Source organism: Camelus ferus, chromosome 15, assembly GCF_009834535.1.
Source record: "Camelus ferus isolate YT-003-E chromosome 15, BCGSAC_Cfer_1.0, whole genome shotgun sequence".
NCBI classification, from domain to species: domain Eukaryota; kingdom Metazoa; phylum Chordata; class Mammalia; order Artiodactyla; family Camelidae; genus Camelus; species Camelus ferus.
In genome coordinates, this window is record NC_045710.1 from 16,271,523 (window position 1) to 16,287,586 (window position 16,064).

The window sequence follows — 16,064 nt, forward strand, 5'->3', positions numbered from 1 at the left end:
GGAGATGGAGGTCCCTGTGGATGAAGAGGATAATTCGGATGTAGCTAACTGAATGGACTAATGTTCTATTTAAGTTTTAATTATTTGATGGTGGACCACAGTGATTTTTTTAACTAAGTCATTCTTTTTGGTTTTGGTAACTTTAAAGTTTTCCCAAGTAGACTGTTCACTGTTAATGGACTTATTTGAGGGATTTCGTCATATTGTTTAAAAAGTTCGTGGAGAGAGATTTTTTATTTTTAACTCATATTTTTTGAGAGAATGAGAGTAAAATAGACAAAAGACAGAAAAAGAATGGAGGAAAAATACCTGTGTGTACATTCAGTTGCTTAATACCATATTCATTTTAATTTTAGTCCTAACAGAGCCAAAATCTTGAATTCTAAAACCTCTGAATTCCATCTCCTATGAATAACCATGTATGTAGATATAACCCTCTGACCATATCCTTTTAGGACAGTAATGTTCATTCACTCCATGGGAAATCTTCTACTGTGATTAACTTAACATTAAGTTGGAAAGTTTTAGATTTTGGGAAATATTAACAGGTACCATTAAAGTATTTTCTTTGAAGATTCCTCTCACTCAACTTCTTTTTTAGGCCACAGGCATGAGGATGAGTCCATCATGTAATCTGCAAAGTAAAAGACTATAGACCTGCCCTGACCTTTATCTCTCAAGCCTAAGCTTACTTTTCTCAGTAAAATTTCTGAAAGGGGACAATTCCTAAAAGAAGACACTGCAGTAATAACATGGAAATCCAGCAATCATTGAAAGGTGTATTAATACTGAGCTTTGTGAATCAAAACACTTAATGGCAGCTAAAATTCTAATTTACAAGTGTTCGAGTGAAATGTTTAAAATAATTTTTACATTTGAAGGCAAAGCCATGTATTGCACAAAAATGTAACTATACTCTTTCACATTCCAAAGATAAGGGGAAAGGGAGGCTGAGCAGAACAAACAATAACAATCAAGAAATTCAAATAGTAGCACTCACCAACACATTTTTCAGCCAGTTCACCTAAAAAAGCATCTGACAATTTTGGATTCCAGTCCCTGGTATGGATCTGTAAAATGTGTTTTCTTGCCTAAGAAGAAAAACACAGATAAATAAAATCTTGCCTAAGAAAAAAGTACAAGTAAACAAAATATCATCAACCCCTCAAAAGTATTAGCTGGAACAAATTTATGAAATAAACATATCCCAGAAAAGCAACTGTTTATTTTTAAACAGTCTGTTTCACAAACTAAGACATTTAATATTCTGAGAGGTCAAGGAACTTCACTAGTGGCACATATGACTATGTGACTGATCTAGGAATAGAATTAAAAACTAAATTTGACTTTCCGCCACATCATTTTTAACATGTGAAAAGATATAAACAAAAGCTTTAACGTGTTATAACAATCTTAACTTTTAAACAAACTTATATTTAGATTTCACAGATCTTTTGGTTCTAATATGCATTAAAGTATCATGACTGACAATGAGCTAAAGGACAGGTAATTTTAAAACTTGAAAAAAAAGTTTTAAGTTGAAAAAGTTTTCAATTAAGAAATATAATGCATATTGTCATCTTGTTAGTTGATGCTTTCACATTTAATATATAACAAGGTAATCTCCATATTAATTGAACTCACTGAATAAACCAAAGGTTTATAAAACCTTACTTTGACTTTTTATACTGCATTCTCTACATTGTACAGTCCTAGAAGCTCACTTGGGTAAAAAGATGATGCTGTATATACTATGTTTCCTAACCTGACAAAGCTAAGTAAACGCCTGTAGGTTGGATTGTCAATCCAAAGCTGAGACAAATATAGTGGCTGTACAGACTGTCAGACTGAGGTATTAACTGCTCTACACAGACTGCTCTGTACAGCAGAGCCACTGCATTCATTTCCCTATGGTCTTCTTTACTGTACTGATCACTAAGCCTCTCACATCTATGTACGTAAACCACGCATTTCACAGAGATCCAAAATCAAAGCCATATAACAGCAAGTGTGTGTGTGAGAGTGTGTGTGTGTGTTTGTGTGTGTGTTATATATTCATATATAGTATCCTCTCTGCTCTCTTTAGGTTATATTTGTATAGGTATATATTATAAATGTTCTAGTTAGGTTTGGTGTGTTAAATCACATGGAAAACACTGTCAAATATATTACCTTCTCTACATACGTCTCTCCCTCTCAAACTTTAATTCCCAGTTAAGATGACAGTCAACGATTAAACTGGTCAAATCAAGACTAACAAAATAATTCCAAGAAAAATAGGAAAAAAGAACTTTGTATATTAAATACCATTTTACATAGTCAATGACTATGCATTGCCCTGTTTTAATTATACATTCTTTTAAAAATTACACTATAATGAATAGCATTTCATTTTAGCTGCTTTTAATTATGATGTTAGTCATTTCTTTGAAAATTTGCATATTGCACTCTTGTTCATAAAGCCACCAATATTCTAAAAATGTTATTTTTTTGGGAATAAAGCTCATTTGGCTAACGAGGGACATATAAACTTCCTCACAAGGTAATTACTACAATCTGGAGAACTGAAGAAAAGAGTAAGTAAGCATCTATACCAACATAATCAAGGATTTTACTCTTACTTCCTAAAAGTCATAAACTTTCTGATCATTGTTAAGAAAAAGACTTTTCAATAGTTAACAAGTTTCCTAAAGTTTAACTAAGACCCCTGATAAGCACAAAAAATTTTTTAAATGAAAATTCATAAAATTTCACTTTCAAAGTATATATATATACACACACACACAGTGTGTGTGTATACATACACACACAACACACATTTCATAATGGAATCACAAATACATTTTAATATATCAAAAACAGAAACCCTTACCTTTTGATCAGGGAGGTTGAAAAGAAATTCTCTATCAAAACGACCAGGTCTCCTGAGAGCGGGATCTATAGAATCAAGTCTATTTGTAGCACCAATAACAACAATTTCACCTCTATTGTCTAATCCATCCATAAGAGCAAGGAGGGTTGACACTATAGAGCTGTAACAAAATTTTCAGAAAAAATTAAAAACTTTTCAAAGGAAAGAAAGAAAAAATTGTAAAAATCTGCTGCTTATACTAACTTTTATCACTTTTAAATGCTAATAAAACAGATTTTTATATTTGTGTTCACAAGTAAAATTAGGTTCCAATTAACTTTCTCATATTGTTCTAAACAGGTTTTTTAAAGTCTTTTGAAGAACATACAATACACTGAACATAAAGTATACAATTTGATAAGTTTTGAAATATGTATTTACCTATGAAATTATCATCACAATGAAAATAAGTAACATATCCATTATGCTCTTCCTCATGCCCTCTCTAATCCACCCCCACTGTTCCTCCTGACTTCTACCCAATCTCCTGGCAACTGCTGATCTGAGCTCTGTCACTATAAATTAGCCTGCATTATCTAAAATTTTATATAGCATAAGTAGTTTTTTTTCCTGGATTCTTTCCCTTGGCATAATTATTTTAAAATTCACCACACAGTTGGTTTGATAATAGTTTATTCTTTTTGATTATTAAGCAGTATTCCATTTTATGGATATATCACAATTTCTTGATTCACATGTTGGGGGCCATTTTAGATTGTTTCCAGTTTTGGGCTATTACCAAAAAAGTTATGAACATTCACATACAAGTCGTGAAGATTTTTCCCATAGGTTTTCTTCCTAGAAGTTTTATACTTTTACCTCTTAAGCTTACACCTTTATCCTCTTAATCTTTAATGTTCACAGAATCTGAAACATCACATTTTGCATTCCTAACATTGCTTACCAGTGTCTTTTTTATCGTGATCAATTGTACCAGAGGTTGGTCAATTTTATTATTTTTTTCAAAGAAGCAACTTTTGAATTTCTTGATTTTTGTGTATCTTTATTTGCAGTTCACATATTGTTAGCTATAGGTTTTTGTTTTATTAGCACCATAGGTTACTTAGAATTAGAGCAATAGTTCTTAATAACAAACATAAAATCCTCTACTTATCTTTTTTTTACTTGTTTCTTACATTTTGTCTATTACTAAATTTTGGAAATTAGTTGTGATTTAAGGCACACTCAATCAAGTTTTGTAAATGTTGTGTATGCTTGAAAATAGTATTCATGCTATGTTTGCCTTAGGTAAGTATGCCCACAAGATCAGATTCATAAAATACGGTTGTTCAAATAATCTAGAGGATTAATTTATTTTTTGCTCATTTGGTCTATTAATTACTGAGAGGTACATGATATCTCTCACAATGATTATCAATATGACTTTTACTTGGCAGTTCTGTTAATTTTTGTTTTATATAGTGTGAAATGTAGCTATTAGGGAATTTTAAACTTTAAATTGCTACATCTTTCAACAAATTGAAGCTGTTATCATTATAAGGTGATCCTCCTCAGCAACAGTAACTTTCTGTAAGTATTTACCTGATGATGTAATTTTATACTATTTTATGAATTTGACTATTTCAGACATTTTATATAAATAAAATAGTACAATATGTGACTTTTTGTGTCTGACTTTGTTTCACTTAGCATAAAGTATTTGGGGTTCACCAATGTTACATGTATAAGATAAACTGACAATATGGGTCAGAATTTCATTCCTTTTTGAGACTGAGTAATATTCCACCATATGACTATATCACATTTTATTTAATTATTCATCAGCTTATGGACATTTGAGTTATTTCTATGTTTTTGCTATTATGAATAACACTGCTAAGAATATTTGTGACTAAGCTTTTCCATGTCTTTCCTCCACCACTTGGAATCTTTCTGTATTCTTATATGGAGATGTGTCTCTTCTGAACAAAACATCAGCATATTTTGTTTTTCCCCAGTCTGACAGTCTTTGTCTTTCAAAAAGAACATTTAAGCCATTTACACTTCATGTAATTACTGACATATCTGAGTTTTAAGTCTACAATCATATTTTGTGTTATTTCTCCCACTGCTTCTATGATTCTCCCTTCCCTTCTTGATTGCTTTTAGAATGATCTTTAAAAATTATTCTATTTTCCCCTACTAATAGTTTAGTAATTATATAATGTTTCTATTGTATTAGTGATTACTCTAGAATTTAAACCAAATACTTGGTACTCAAAGGTTTCACTTTCAAGTATGATGGATAAAAACCCTGCCGAACAACCCCTTGCTTCCCTTCAGAAAATAACTACAAAATATGTACTATAATAATACATAAGCATATACCTGAAGGAACTGGTGAGTAAATAGAAACAGATATATTCTGGTGGCAATTCATGATCATTTGGATAAAGGGAGACATACAGAAATCAAATTGCCCTCTCTCTGGCCTTTAGCATGTGTCTGAGTACAGTGAGGTAGCAGAGGAAGATTATATGAGGAAACCCCTTAATTTTCCAGTCTGAGAGTTCAGAAAAGAGAAAGTGGAAAACCAGTAACACTGAAGAATGTGGTGATCCTACCAGGGCACAACCCAATGAAGATATTCCCACATCTCTGAACGATCCCTAACAAAGGCACAGAGCAATTAAAGGATCCAGCTAAAGACAATGATTTCAAAGGAGACCAATGCTGCCAGTCTAGAAATTGTCTGCATTTCAAACTGAACCCAGAAAATTATCTGCTAAAACAAAGGAAATATTACTCATAAAAGAATAATAATAGAATCCAGAGGCTCCACAAACTAACATTATTAAGTTAACCCAAACAAAATTGCCCAACAAATCAAGAACCAAAACAGAACATATTTTTAAGAGAAAAAAATATAAACAGGCCTAACAGTGAGATGAACCAGATACTGAAACTAATACAAAAGGATTTTAAAGCAACTATTATCAACTAACATTGGTGAAGTAAAACAAAACATGTTTAAATTCATGAAAATCACAATGGAAAAAATAGATAACGAAAAAGAATCAAAAGTTAAGTCTTACAACTGAAATATAAACTTTCTGAAATACGAAATGTATTGGCCATACATAATAGCAAAATAGACATGAGAAGGAAAGTGAAGACTGATTGACGATCAATAAAAAATTATCCAAACTGAAGAGAGAAGATGACTGAAAAAAGACAAATTTGCAGATACATAACACCAATCAAAATAAACACAAAACCCATATTGAGGCGTATCATGGCTAAATTGCTAAAAACCAAAGATATAGAGCAAAAGCAGCGAGAGAAAAACAACATACTATTAAGCATGAGAACAATGATCCCAATAATAACTTTCCACTTCTGGGCTGCAATGTAATGAAGATAAAATTCTGATAGAGATCAGCTGACTCATTAAGTGGAAGAGACAGAGCTGAGATTCCAGGGAGACCACGATCCTAAGAAAGGGAACCAGAGGTGAGACCACTACACACGAAGAGAACTTAGGAAATATACACAGGACCCTTCAAGAATTCAGATAAATACTGATAAGTGTATGTGAGGAAATTACTCAAGGCTTATGAAAAAAACACCCAGAATGACTAGAAGAAACAGTATTTCACACTGACAGAGAGCCAGGAATATTGCCAGTTCCCATAAGCCAGACTGGTAAACCTCATGATTCACAGGTCACTGCGTCGAATACACAGAAGGACTTTCCTTCATTAGTGAGGAATAATTAGCCCTACACTGAAGACTACTCCAGATCCACATAACAAATCTTAAAAGCAAAACTCAAAAGAATCAAATTGTTTTCAGGTAAATTAACTGTCTTAAAAAAATAAAATAAAAAAACCTCAAGAATATTTATTGATAATATCATGTCTAGCACTCAACAAGTCAAAATTTATGTCTGGCATGCAATAAAAGTTGCCAGGTACACAAAGAAGTTGGAAAATAGTCCACAAGGAAACAATAAAATGAATTTAAAAAACCAAGCCAGAATTGACTAAAATATTAGAATTACCAGATAAGGACATTAATTACTATAATCATATTACATATGTTAAAAATAGACCCAAATAGAACTTCTAGAGATAAAATTTAAAATATGAAGGAGAAAAATATAACAAAGGGGATTAAAACAGACTAGACATTGAGGAAGAAAAGATGAGTGAGCTAGAAGACAAAGCAACAGAAACTACCCAATATGAAACATAGAAAAGATAGTTTAAAGCAAAATTAATGAATCATCAGTGAACTGCGGAATATAAGCAACTTAACATAGGTGTAATTGGAGGTCCACAAAGAGAGAGACAGGAACAAGGGAGACAGAAAAAATATTTTAAGAAATAATGGACAAAAACATTACAGCTATGATGAAAACTAGAAGCTCACAGATATAAGCAGTTCAATTCAAGAATAAGAATATTCTACCAAAGAACATCCGTAAACAAATTGCACAAAGCCACTGATGAAGAAGAAAAAACTAAAAGCACTCATAGGAAAAAGATACATTACAAAACAAAGAAACAAAGGTAACAAAAGAACTCTACTGAAACAATACGAAGAAGGCAGGGACCAACATCTTTAAAGTACTGAAGGGAAAAAAAAAGTGTAAAACTTGAATTCTATGCCCAGAGAAAAATCTTCAAAAACAGACTAAAAATAGCTACCTATTTTTAGTAATAAGTAATAGTAAATAAGGAAATTTGAACATTTTCACACCATATACAAAAATGAACTGAAAGTAGATTAAAGACCTAAATGTGAGACCAGAACCAGAAACTCCTAGAAAAAACCATAGGCAACACTTTCTTTGACATAAGTCTTAGCAATTTTTTTTTGCATGTCTCCTCAGGAAAGGGAAACAGAAGCAAAAATACACAAACAAGACCTAATTAAACTTAAAAGCTTTTGCAAAGCAAAGGAAACCATCAAAAAAAAAGACAACCTACTGAATAGGAGAAGGTATTTGCCAACGATGTGTCTGATAAGGGGTTAATATCCAAAATATATAAACAGCTCACACAGCTCAATATAAAAAATAAACAACACAATTAAAAGTGGACAGAAGACCTGAATAGATATTTTTCAAAGAAGACATAAAGATGGCCAACAGGCACAGAAAAAGATGTTCAACATCACTAATCATCAAGGAAATGGAAATCAAAGCCACAATGAGATATCACCTTACACCTGTCAAAATGGCTATTATCAAAAAGAGAACAAATAATAAATGTTGGCAAGGATGTGGAGAATTGGGAACCCTAGTGATTAGTAGGAATGTAAACTGGTACAACCACTATGCAAAACATTATGGAGGTTCTTCAAAAAATTAAAAATAGAACTACCATACAATTCAGCAATTCTATTCCTGGTATTTACCTGTAAAAAATGAAAATACTAATTCAAAAAGATATATACACTTCAATGTTCACAGCACCGTTATTTACAATAGCCAAGATATGGAAGTAACCTAAGTGTCCGTCAACAGACGAATAAATAAAGATGTACTGTATAGACACACACATACACATATATACACACAATAACTATAAAATTGTATATATATATTATATATACCTGTGTGTATATATACATATATACACACATATATACATACACATACAGTCATAAAAAAGAATGAAATTTTACCACCTGCAACAACATGGATAGACCTGGAGAATATTATGATTAGTGAAGTAAGTCAGACAGAGAAAGACAAATGCTGTATGTTTTCACTTCCATGTGGAATCCAAAAAACCAAAACAAACAAATGTAACAAAATAGAAACAGATTCATAGACAGCATACTAGAGGTTACCAGTGAAGAGAGGGGCAAGACAGTGGAAGGGGATTAAGAGGTACAAACTACTAGGTATAAAATAAATAAGATACAAGGATATAATATACAGCACAGAGGATATAATCAGTATTTTATAATAATTTTAATGGAGTATAGGTTATAAAAATATCAAATTACTATGTTGCACAACTTGAAACTAATATAACATTGTAAATCAACTATACTTCAATAAAAAAAGAAAAAACACAGGCTAAGCATCTCAAAAAGTTAAACATAAAACTAGTACACAGCCTAGAAATTCTACTTCTAGGTATCTACCCAAAAGAAATGAAAATATATGTCCACATAAAGATGTGCACATGAGTATTCATAGCACCATCATTCATAATAGTCCAAACTGGAAACAACCAGATGTACCTAATGTGTAGTATACCATATAATTAACACTATTCAGCAATAAAAAGGAAGTATTTACTGACATGTGCTAAATCATAGATGTTCCTCAAAACCATCATACTTAGTCAAAGAAACCAGACACATGAGATCACATACTATATGATCCCATTTATATGAAATGTCCAGAAAAGACAAGTCTGTAGAGACAGATTACTAGTAGATTACTAGTTGGCTGGGGAAAAGGAGGTGGGGGGGTGCAGTAACAAGGATTTACTGCAAAAACACATGATGGCTATTATAGGGGGAAGGAAAAGGTTCTAAAACTGATTTATTCTAATGTTTGTACCATTCAGTATAGTTATTTTAAAAATCATTGAATTTTACACTGGAAATGGATGAATGTTACAATACATAACTCAATAAAATAAATTTTAAAGGTTAAATAAAGGCTTTTACAGATATGGAAACATGAAAGAATTTATGCCCTGTGGACCTTGGACCTACTATAAGAAATACAGGCAGAAAGAAAATTATAGCACATAGAAATACAGATAGCCATGAAAAAATAAAGAAAATCAGAAATGATAACTACATGAGTAATTCTTTAAGATATTATTATCATCATCATTTAAATCTCTTTAAAAGACTGTATGGTATAAAAAACATGTATGACAATAAGATAACAAAACTCAAGAGAAGAAACAGGGCAAGTGTACTATTTTAAGGTTTTCCACTACATGTGAAGTGGTAGATACTCGAAGGTAGATGGTACAAAGTTAAAGACATACACTATAAACCTTAAAACTACCATGAAAGTAATAAAATAGTCCTAACTAATAAGCTAACAAAAGAAATATAATGAAGTCATAAAAACATTCAAGTAATCCAAAAGAAGGAAGAACAAGAAAAAATGGAACAGGAAACAGATGGACAAATAGATAGCCATCATAAAGATGATAAACTTAAACCTAAATATATCTATAGTCACATTAACTGTAAATGCCTATTTTGGTGGAAATGGGTATATTCATTATCTTCACTATAGTTACAATTTCACAGGAATATACATACGTTAAAAATTACCAAGTGTACTCTAAGTATGTCAATGCTTATATGCTTTATGCAGTATAATGCTTTTATGTAGTATATATTGTGTATCAATTATACCTCAATAAAGCAGCTTTAAAAAACTCAACAGTAAAATAAAAAGGAGATTCTAAAAGGCCTTCAAAAATTCTTTTTAGAAAAGCAATAAATGAGAAACATAAAAGAGACAAATAGAAAACATGAAATGGTAATGCCCAACTCATCCATGTCCATAATTACATTAAAAGTAATACATTAAATAATCAAATTAAACTGAAGAGATTGTCAGATTAAGAAAATAAGACCCAACTATATATTATCTATAAGAGAAACACTAAATATAAAGACACTAAAAGGTAGATAGTAAATTAGTAGAAAAAAATGTGACAAGCAAAAAACATCAGAAGTCTGGATTAGCTTAATTATTATCTAATGAACATAGATTTCAAAATAAAATGTATTATAAAAAGATAAAAGGGTACATTTCATAATAAGAAGGGAACTTCAAAATAAAGACATAAAATAATACATGTGTATGCACCCAATACAAAACTTCAAAATAAATGAAACAAAAACCAGTAGAACTAAAGAAACAATTCTACAATCATAGTTGGGCATTTTAACACATCTCTCTGCCACTCATAAAATAACTAGACAAAAAAATCAGGAAAAACACAAAAGATCCTGCGTAACATTATTACAACCTTGTCTTACTTGATATATATATATATAGAATACTATACCACAAACAGAAGAATACAAATTCACAAGACAGACAATACCTGGGACATAAAGGAAACAGCAGTGAATTTAAAATGACTGTAAGAGTTATGGTCTCTGATAACAATAATATTAGAGAAACTAATATAACGTTTTATGTAAATTATATCTTAACAAAAAATTAAATTATAAGTAAATAATAATCAGGAAAAAATAAAATTTGTAAATTAAACAACACACTTCTAAATAATCATTGTGTCAAAGAAGAAATACAAGAGGAATTGGAAATCACTTTGAACTGTGTGATAATAAATATAGAAGAGGTCAAAAACAGGAATGCAGCTAAAGTAGTACTTAAAAGTAAACTTAGAGCTTTCAGTGCCTATATTAGAAAAGAAAAAAGTTTCAATCAAAATCTAAAATTCCATCTTAATAATCTGGAAAAAGAAAAACCTAAACCCAAAGCAAAGAGGAAAAAAATAAAAATAAAAGCTAACAAAAGTCATAGAGAGACCTTAAATGTATAGTGCTAAATGAAAGAAGCCAACCTAAAAGAGTACATACAGGATGATTACAACTACACAGCATTCTGGAAAGGACAAAACTATGTATACAGTAAGACAATCAGTAGTGCCAAGGGCTGAGTGGGTAGGATGGTGAGGGAAAGGAGGGATAAGCAGATAGAGCACAGAGGATTTTTAGGATGGTGAAAATACTCTGTATAGTTCTATAATGATATATGCATGTCATTATACATTTGCCCAAATTCATAAAGTGCACAACACCAAGAGTAACTATGGACTTTGTGTGATTATGATAGATCAGGTTCTTCAACAAATGTACCCTCTGATAAAAGATGCTGATAATGAGGGAGGCAATGTACATGTGCGGGCACAGAGTAAAGAGAAAATCTCTGTACCTTCCTCTCAATTTTGTTGTGAATTTAAAACTGCTCTTTAAAGAAGTTTTTAAAAAAAATTTTTAAAAACAAGATTGGAGAGGTCACAGTAATTAGACTCAATACAAAGCTATTAAATAATCAAGGCAGTGGTGTAAGGATAAACCTAAAGATCAATGAAACCGAGTAACAAGTTTAGGAACAGACAACTTGATGGCCAATTTCTGACAAAGATGTCAAGTAATTCTACAAAGACAAGGTAATCTTTTCCATTAACAGTCCTGAAACAACTGGAGAAAAAAATGGAAAAAATAAACTGCAGTGTATACCTTGAACCATCTACAAAAATTAACTCAAGCCCTTACTTTATACTGACATATGTATGTTAACTTAAAATCAATCACTGACCAAAACTAAAGAGCTAAAACTACTAATATCAGAAGAAAATATAAAACTGTTGATAATCTGGCTTAGGCAATTATTCTTAAGACACACACAAAAAAATACACATAAAAAATTGTATCACGGGCTTCATCAAGATTAAAACCTTATTGTTTCTCAAAAAGTCATAGTTAAACAAGCAAAAAGACAAGCCAAACTACTTGAAAACTTTTCAAAACATAGATCTGACGAGGGCTTACTTAAGTTTTGAGTATATAAAAAAAAATTTATAACACAGTAAGACATACAATATGACTCTTTTTAAAAGGGAATAAAATATTTTAAGAGACATTTCACAAAAGAAAACATACAAATGGGCAATAAGCACATGCTAAGACGCTCAATATTGTTAGTCATTGGGAAAATGCAGATTAATCCCCTACTACACACTGACTAGAATGGAGAAAAGTAAACAGAATAAAAATACCAGCCCAAATCCTCATACATTACAGGGAAAAACATAAAATGGTAAACGACTTTGGGAAACAGTATCAACTTAAACATACATTTACCATAGGATCCAGCCATTCCTCTCTTAGTTATTTACCCAACAGAAATGAAAAGATATACGCACATGAAAATGTATATGTAAATGTTCACAGTAGTATTATCATAAAAGCCAAAAATAGAAGCAACCCAAATCTCTATCAGGTGAATTAACAATTGTGGTACATACACACACACAGAGCCCAAGGAATACTACTCAAAAATAAAAAAGAACAAGATATTAGTATACATGATGGATAAATCTCAAAAACATTATTCTAAGTCAGAATTAGGCAACTTTTTCTGTAAAGGGCTAGAAAGTAAATGTGTTAGGTTTTGCAAGCCATATGATTTTTCTCTCACAACTCCTCCTTTAACTCTGCTCTTGTAGTGCAAAAGCAGCCATATATAATGCAAAAAGGAATGAGAGTGGCTGTGTTCCAATAAAACTTCATTTACAAAAGCAATGAGAAGTTTAGATTTGGCCCTTAGATTGTGGTTTGCTGACCCCTGTGCTAAATGAAAGAAGTCTTCCTCAAGAACACAGATCTTATCTTTTAAGCCTCATAGCACTTATCCAAGGGTTAAATCTAAATACTATGTCAACAAATGAAAAGAATTCAACATAATCAGATTAGGAAAAATTACCTGTGGATCTGATCTTGTCTGCTAGAGCGAACTGGCGCTAATCCATCTATTTCATCAAAAAATATTATAGATGGTCTCATCAAATATGCCTAGTATAAAAAGAAAACAAACATTACTATATTAGTTTTCATTTCTAATTTAATTACTGTGTTTTTCTAATAGGTAATATAACCAAATGGTACAACATACAGCAGGTAAGAAAGATTACACAATAAAAAGAAAGGCTCCTTACTACCCCAGTCTCCAACCAACCACAAGATCCTCTCCCAGAAGGCAATTACTGTTTTCAGTTTGTTCTTCCATATGTCATTTATACACATACAAAAAAATGTATTTTTTAAATACACTACTTTATTTAATACATTTGAACACACTATACACATTGCTTTCATCACAGCCTATTTTATGTAACAAGATATTTTAATTAGCTTCCATGTAAGTATATAAAGAGCTGCTTCATTCTTTTTTAATAGCTACAAAATGCCCCACTGTATGTACATGCCATAATTAAAAAAGACTCCCCTATTCATGGATATTTAAGCTTTCAATCTCTTCCTATTATCTACAATGCTAGAAAAAATATTTGTGTACATGAGTATAAACATATCAAAATTTTAAAAGTTTAAAGTGAAACTACTGGTTCAAAAGGCATGTGTCATTTCTAATTTAGGTATCTGCAAACTGCCTTCCATTGATGTACCAGTTTAGCCTTCTCACCAGAAATATTTTAGTGCTCACCAACAATGTATTATCAAACTTCTTGTTCTTGACTAATTTTTTAGGGTAAAGGATGTTATCTCATTTTCATTCTAATTTTTATTTCTATTATCAGTGAAGGTGAATATTTTTAATAGCTTAAAGAGCTATTTATATTGCTTTTTCTATGTAAGTTTGCCAATTTTCCACTGGATCATTGATCTTCTGCTTACTGATTTCTAGGAGCTATTTATTTAAAAGTTAGACTCTGTGAAAGGAAACACAAATCTTCTTCTGCAGGGGATCTCATTTATCTTTTGGTTTTGCTTACCATTATTTTGTTGCCATGCAGAATCTAGAAAAAGATCTTATACAGTGGATCATTTCATCCATAGTCAAGACTCTCCCTACTCTGATTTGAAACAAATTTCTTCATAGTTTTCTTCTGGTACTTTCACAGTAATATTTTTCTCACTTAAATCTTAGATCTAAGCAGAAACTTAATTTAACTGAAATGATTACAAATGAAAACTCTGTTACTCAAATTACTCAATTTTACTCAAATTAATAGTTGACTTTTGTTTCAAAATTACTTATAGCAAATTCTTGGTTCACAGGCAGGTCAGCTTATTAAAGAAAGGGTACAGGGGGAGGATATAGCTCAAAGTGGTAGAGCACATGCTTAGCATGCACGAGGTCCTGGGTTCAATCCCTAGTACCTCCTCTAAAAAGTAAGTAAATAAATAAACCTAAGTACATCCCTCCCCCGCAAAACAAAATAAATAAATAAATAAATAAAGCTAAAAAAAAAAAGGGTACAAATTTTTCCTTTCTCTCCGACTGCTATGATACTCGTTAACCTTTCTAGTATTCTCTAATAATTTTAACTGAAAGACAGATCAACCACAAACCTTAGGTTTCAGAAAAGAACTTCGTAAGACTAGAATTATGTAAGACAAGAAGAGTAAAGAGTTCACTATTACTTTTACATAAATGAAACACACAGTTCTATTTTAGAACTATAGCCTCACACAATTGCAAGAAGCAAGCATAGTATTTTTAATAAGTTTTTCTAATAATTTTACTTTATTTTTTGTTGGGGGAGGTGATTAGGTTTACTTATGTATTTATTTTTAGACGAGGTACTGGGGATTGAACCCAGGACCTTGTGTTTGCTAAGCATGCACTTCTACCACTTGAGCTATATCCTTTCCAAGTACAGTATTTTTAATGCCAGTTATTGTGATAAGCACTTTACAGTTGACCTCTGAACGAGTTTGAACTTTGAGGGTCTACTTATACATGTATTTTTTTCAAAAAAATATATAGGAATAAATTGGGGGAGATTTATGACAATTTGAAAAGACGCACAAATTATACAGCCCAGAAATACTGAAAAATTTAACCACAAAGTATGTGACGGATGCACAAAATATATGTAGATACTAATCTATCATTTACTACCATAAAATATACATAAATTATAAAAAGTTAAAAATCTATCAAAACTTACATGATAAACATTGTACATGGCACCACTTGCAGTCCAGAGAAATGTACAAAGATGCAGGACTAAATCATAACTGTATGAAATTAACCACAGTACATACTGTACTACTATAATAATTTCTTAGCCACCTCCTATTACTATTGCACTGACCTCAAGTGTTGGGACTATCTGCTCTAAATGCTATGTGAGGCTAATCTAACCTCCTCGTGAGCAGTTCATCTCTCTTGTAAATTACAATACATATCGCAGTAAAAAGTGATCTCTCCCAGATCTTCTGTGTTTCTCTTCCTGTTTACTGCAATACGAGTTCCTTTTTCTCCACACCCTCTCCAGCATTTATCGTTTGTGGACTTTTTAATAATGGCCATTCCGACTGGTATAATTTTGATTGTAGTTTTGATTTGCATTTTCTGATAATTAGTGATATTGAGCATTTTTTCATGTGCCTATGGGCCATTTATATGTCTTCACTGGAGAATTGTTTCTTT

At 31.5% G+C, this 16,064-nt stretch overlaps 1 protein-coding gene across 4 annotated transcripts in view; it reads right to left on the bottom strand.

Moving 5' to 3' along the window:
- ATAD2B (ATPase family AAA domain containing 2B) overlaps positions 1–16,064 on the bottom strand; it is a 150,296-nt gene that overhangs the window by 76,998 nt on the left and 57,234 nt on the right. For all 4 annotated transcript variants that reach the window (XR_004326171.1, XM_032497106.1, XM_032497105.1 and 1 more), the window contains 3 exons: positions 13,371–13,459; positions 2,873–3,032; positions 1,001–1,091 (listed from right to left, as the gene is read on the bottom strand). Coding sequence is in view for 3 of the 4 variants with exons in the window: in XM_032497106.1 (XP_032352997.1) it covers positions 1,001–1,091; positions 2,873–3,032; positions 13,371–13,459 (340 nt within the window). In the remaining variant the exon portion in view is untranslated. The remainder of the gene's footprint in view (positions 1–1,000; positions 1,092–2,872; positions 3,033–13,370; positions 13,460–16,064) is intronic.